The following is a 6,000-nucleotide window of genomic DNA, read 5'->3' as shown; positions in this document are numbered from 1 at the left end:
CAGGCACACTCTCCTGGTGTTGGGGTATAAATATTTGTGGTTTTGGCACCAGCCGCTAGACTAGATCTGACCAATCTAAGACGAGACGTGACCAATCTAAGTCTATGAGCATGAACTAATGAAGCCTACTTGGTTGAGAGGCGAAACATCTTCTAAGACAAACCAAACAGTGCAGTTGCGATCAATTGAATGCCCTGAGATTACAATGACCTGGGTGAATGAGAACATTCATAGACACATATGGTTTCCACTAGGATTAAAAAAAAGAATTGGTGTAAATGTACTAAATATTATTACACTTTACTCTTCACTCTCAATTTTAAAGCTTCAAAAGCATGTTAATGAGTGAATTATAGCAAAACCTGCTACTGAAGACCAATTTTTTTTCTCTCTCACCCCCCAAACCCCCCATTGTCTACCTGTATCTCACCTTTTTTGTAAGGGGCGCCGGAAGTTGGCAGACCCGTCAGTGATCCTATTCTGCTATTCTGTCTCCCTGTAATGTTTGTCTGATCTAGAATGGGATTGTGCTGAAAATTGTAATTTCTCCTCGGGGATTGATAAAGTATTTCTGATTCTGATTCTGAAGTGAGTGAATACAGAAATAAAATAGGTGGAGAGTATTGTTTAAATAAAACTAAAATAAAACATTTTCTTGCTAAAATTGTGCTGCAAAAAGTACATAATGTTCCTTTGGCTTCAAGATTTTCATCACTGATTCTCTTTTTTCTGCCAGTCAAACAGTCCAACATCAAGCTAAATATTAACAGGGTCGCATAGTCCTTTGGCCACAAGTATATGTCCTTAGTCTTGCGTTCCCACAAACTTTGTTACTGATTAAGAACAACACATGACTCACTTCAAGACTTCTACTTGTAAAAGGTAAACCTTTTTATATTCTAAGAAAACAGTGTTTTGATGGTCAATTTGATGAAAAAATAAGCAACAAGTTGTTGTTTTTTCTTTCGACAGGTTGTACTGTTGAGATTTTAACTGAACCGACTTAATAATGCATTGGAGGAATTGGCGTTTATTCATCTCGCCGCTGCTTTGGAATGTAATTTTAAGGATTAGGTTTGTCGATAACCGTTTGAATATATGTTTGCTCTTGCCTTGGTTGAAGAGCTGAATAAATGGAGAGGCTAACAACAGGCTGGCTTGTACACACAGTGAGAGAGAGAAAGGTGTGGTCGGGGCTGTTGATTGCCAACAAAGTGACTATCGGACAAAGCAGGTGAGGGCACACATATTCTGATTGCTGAAGGAACAGACGGGAGATTCCAAGGTAGGCAATGTATTTATTGCTTTATTACAGAAATTTACGGCAGCTAAAATGTCCAAATGTTCTCAAAGAATCTTGTTGCTCTAGAAAAATAAAGGTATTTTTCTATATTTATTATACTTACGTTAACGATTTAAAACTGATATGTTGTCCAAATATCTTCAATTTACACTTAAGTCAAGGATATTCCACTGGTTTGAACACATTCATTTACAGAAAGCTAAATGTGACTATTATTCTTATTTTGGATATTCTGGAACCAGCGTCCTCTACAGTAGACATTTGATTTTGGTCTATTTATTTTGTCAAGAGTTACAAGGGCGATCTTCTGTTTTTATGGACCATCTGCAAAAAAGCTACTGTGGTCAAAGTTCACCTGTATGACGGCACTCGAGTGTTTTTAAGAATTTCCGGCAAAAATGTTTTTTGAACTGAACTCACGGGCCACCAGTTCATTATCCCAAATGATGATAAAGAGAGAACCTAAAATGGAACTTTGAGAAACACTGCTTGCATAACTAAAGTTGAGCAATTGACTTCTGACTGCATCTGAAGTAAACAAGCTTCATCAACACCATAGTGACTACATAAATCACATTACGATAAAAAAAAGTAACTGCCAAAAAGGAGAGGACTTAAAAAGGAACGCCTCAGTTATGTAAATCAAAAGTTTGTACCCCGGTGTCCTCTGTTTGCTAGCAAGTTTAAAATGCCAATGCAAGAATCTGCCAATATGTTTACAGTGGTCTAAATTCCTCTATATGACAGGAGCAAGGGTGTCGGACTCATTTTAGATGGGGGTGGGGGGCACATGGAGAGAAATCTACTCCCAAATGGGCCGGACTGGTATAATCACGGCACGATAACTTAAAAATAAAGACAACTTCAGATTGTTTTCTTTGTTTTTAAATAGAACAAGCACATTCTGAAACTGTACAAATCATAATGTTGTTGTTTTTTTTTAAATTAGCTGTTACGGTTAACATATATATATGTATATATACTTTAGTTGTCGTTATTTATATTTTCTGAATAAATTATGTGATAATGTTCACCATTCAACTCATTGGTGTTAATTTTCAATCTATCAAGATAAAAAAATTATATCAACATCAAATTACAGTTTGTTATTTATGTAGTTTGATCATTTTCCTCGACTGATGTACTAACATCATGTGGTTTATTTTGTACATATGTAGTATAATCTACAATAGTGGTTCTTAACCTGGGTTTGATCGAACCCTAGGGGTTCGGTGAGTCGGCCTCAGGAGTTCGGCGGAGGTCAAGACACACCCGACTCATCGTGTAAATAAAAACTTCTCCCTATCAGCGTATTACGGATACGACAACAGCAGAAGTCAGACTGATTTGCAGGTGTGTCATTTGTTGTGAGTTTATGTACTTTGTTGGTTTTGTTGTTTGAACAAGGTGATGTTCATGCACGGTTCATTTTGTGCACCAGTAAAAAAAACATGGTAACACTTTAGTATGGGGAACATATTCACCATTAATTAGTTGCTTATTAACATGCAATTTAGTAACATATTGGCTCTTAACTAGTCATTATTAAGTACTTATTAATGCCTTATTCGGCATGGCCTTATTATAACCCTAACCCTCTAACCCTGGCCCTAACCCTAACCAAATACATGTAAATTAAGTCTTTGTTACTTAGAATATGTTCCCCATACTAAAGTGTTACCAAAAACATATAACTTTGTCTTGAATTTGGAAAAAAAACAAAACATTTTATTTTCCACTAAAGAAAGGTTCGGTGAATGCGCATATGAAACCAGTGGGGTTCGGTACCTCAAACAAGGTTAAGAACCACTGATCTACAAAAATGCAAAAAATTACTATTGCGACATTCACTGGACACATTTAGAACAGCAGTTTCTTTCATTTCAAAAATTTCAGGTTCATTTTTAAACTTAGCTAACTCATCCCTCGGGCCGTACGTTTGACACCCCTGCTTTAGTGTTTTTAGGAATTTGCTGCAAAAATGTTTGTCTCCCACGTTTTGAATGAAAACGAGGGAATGAACTCAAGGGCTGGTCGTGTCATTAACTGGCCTCATTTGGCCTCCGGGCCGCCTGTTGAATATCCCTTCTGTATACTGAGGTAATACTTGACTATAAGGATATAATGACGTTTAAAATATGCAGATGTCTGTAAGAAAATTAAATAAAGGTCAGAACCTGTCTATGAGAACATACATGGAGATTTAAATGTAAACAAAAAGGTGTGCAACATGTTTTGACTGTAGTGCTTGTGAATAAAAATGATAATTAAAGATGATTCCTTTTATTCGTTTGTTTTTCAAGGTTGTATTTTGGACATCTGCCTTACGCTAGACACACTGAAAAAGTTGCGTGGCCAGATTTACCATGGATGTGGTTAAGGTAAGTTTATTTTGAAAAGTAGAGAGTGAGCGAAGGCAACACTAAAGACACTATACTTTGATACGATGTAGAGTAGTCACAGTACAGCTTGCATAAGTGCACATTGTCCCGTCAAAAATAAGTCAACACATTGCTGGCCACAAAAGTGAGTACACCTCTAAGTAATTACAGTAGATCTCGAGGCTTAATTTACACTATTTGTTTTTGAGGGGGCAGTACATATACAGTGTTTTACAAGTTGTACACAGACTACTTTATATTGTACCAAAGGGTCATTTCTTAAGTGTTCTATGGAAATATAAACATTTGAATATGAGGGTGTCCTCACTTCAGTGTGGTACCATAACTATCAGTGATGGATAAATGACATCATAGTGAGTATGTGGCACACTCACTAACGCTATTGACACTGTACTGATACGGTGTTGCTGTTTCATTATCGTCATCTGCCATCTGCTGCTCTGCTATGCAAATGAAATTGATAGCTATCAAATATAATTGTTAATAGTTTTTGTTTTTTAACCTGCTCAGTGGCCTTGTGGTTAGAGTGTCCGCCCTGAGATCGGTAGGTCGTGAGTTCAAACCCCGGCCGAGTCATACCAAAGACTATAAAAAATGGGACCCATTACCTCCCTGCTTGGCACTCAGCATCAAGGGTTGAAATTGGGGGTTAAATCACCACAATGGTCCCTGAGCGCGGCCACCGCTGCTGCTCACTGCTCTCCTCACCCAGAGGGTGGAACAAGGGGATGGGTCAATGTAATTTCACCACACCTAGTGTGTGTGTGTGACTATCAGTGATACTTTAACTTGAACTTTTTCTAACAAATAAGCTGCACATAATTGGAATATAAAACGAACAACTCAAATCAATTTGGCTCAAATCAATGAGCCAAATAGTGAAGCGGAAAAAATAATGTTTACGTTATTCGGCGCTATAAGATAAAAAATTAACCCACACAGGAATTTTTCTTTTTTCGCTTCCTGATTTGGTGCTTTGCAGTCAAGTGACAGCAGCTGTATCGGTCACATGTGTATTTTCTTAAAGTGACACATTGAGGCTTCAAGCGACACCGAATCACTCCTTGTGTTTCATTATTTCTACAGTATCATTTCACCCATCACTAACTATTACCAGAGTCATTCCTGAGAATGATAAACTCCTTTTATTTGTTTTTAAATGTCTAAACAACCTTGCGCCAACATATCTCTCCGACCTCCTTCAGCCTTACTGCCCCACCCGATCCCTAAGATCAGCCGATCAGCTGCTACTGACGGTCCCTGACACAAGGCTGAAGCTTAGAGGTGACAGAGCTTTCGCCGCTGCTGCTCCCAAGCTCTGGAATGACCTACCTCTGAGTGTTAGACAAGCCTCCTCTCTTCCTGTTTTTAAATCTCTCTTAAAAACATACTTTTATTCCATTGCTTTTAACACTGAGTGATATCCATCCTGCAATGGCGCCCCATAATACACCTGCTGTGAACCTGTTTTTATGTTTTTATGTTTTATTTATTTATTTTTTATCGTGTTCTGTTTGTGTTGTGTTGTGTTTGCTCGGTACTCGTATTATCTTTTAACCTGCCTATTGTACAGCACTTTGGCTACCCCTGTGGTAAATTTTAAATGTGCTTTATAAATAAAGTTGATTTGATTTGATTTGAATTGATTTACTTGCTATAAGCATCAATTGATCGTTTTTGTCGTCTTTTACACAGGAAAATGTTCCCGCTTATGATAACATCGGCTTTCAGCACGAGGATACAAGACCGCCGCCGTACGCCCCGCGGGCTGGGATATACCCCTCTCTCCCTCAAGCCACGCCAAGTTATGTCATCACCCACGCGCCCGAAAACACCTTCCAGTCTACACCGCAGGAAAACGTTCAAAACAAAGGTACTCTCTAAGTATGTATTGTCAGGCAAATATGTCATGTGTTTATTGATCATTATCAATCAATCAATCAATGTTTATTTATATAGCCCTAAATCACAAGTGTCTCAAAGGGCTGCACAAGCCACAACGACATCCTCGGTACAGAGCCCACATAAGGGCAAGGAAAAACTCACCCCAGTGGGACGTCGATGTGAATGACTATGAGAAACCTTGGAGATGACCGCATATGTGGGTAACCCCCCCCCCCCCTCTAGGGGAGACCGAAAGCAATGGATGTCGAGTGGATCTGACATAATATTGTAAAAGTCCATTAGAAAGCTATAAGTAATATACAGACGTATATAGAATAGAATAGAATATATCTTTATTGTCATTGTACATTGTACAACGAAAACTAAAACTAATTTAGTGCAAATTCATAA

General features: G+C 38.2%; 1 protein-coding gene across 9 annotated transcripts in view; it reads left to right on the top strand.

Annotated features, from left to right (window-relative positions):
* The first annotated feature begins 765 nt into the window (after positions 1 to 765).
* tmprss2 (transmembrane serine protease 2) overlaps positions 766 to 6,000 on the top strand; it is a 28,952-nt gene continuing 23,717 nt past the window's right edge. For 2 of the 9 annotated variants that reach the window (XM_062048365.1, XM_062048366.1), the window contains exons 1-4: positions 769 to 882; positions 973 to 1,285; positions 3,607 to 3,684; positions 5,401 to 5,578. In XM_062048365.1, the coding sequence (XP_061904349.1) occupies positions 3,670 to 3,684; positions 5,401 to 5,578 (193 nt within the window). In that variant the 5' untranslated portion in view covers positions 769 to 882; positions 973 to 1,285; positions 3,607 to 3,669. Of the gene's footprint in view, positions 883 to 911; positions 1,286 to 3,606; positions 3,685 to 5,400; positions 5,579 to 6,000 lie in introns of those variants that run through there. The other 7 variants (XM_062048361.1, XM_062048363.1, XM_062048360.1 and 4 more) reach the window with 7 other exon arrangements.

The sequence above is a fragment of the Entelurus aequoreus genome, linkage group LG05 (genome assembly GCF_033978785.1).
Source record: "Entelurus aequoreus isolate RoL-2023_Sb linkage group LG05, RoL_Eaeq_v1.1, whole genome shotgun sequence".
In the NCBI taxonomy this organism is placed as follows: domain Eukaryota; kingdom Metazoa; phylum Chordata; class Actinopteri; order Syngnathiformes; family Syngnathidae; genus Entelurus; species Entelurus aequoreus.
Note: the sequence above shows the minus strand (reverse complement) of the source record. Positions and strands in the feature narration are given on the sequence as shown.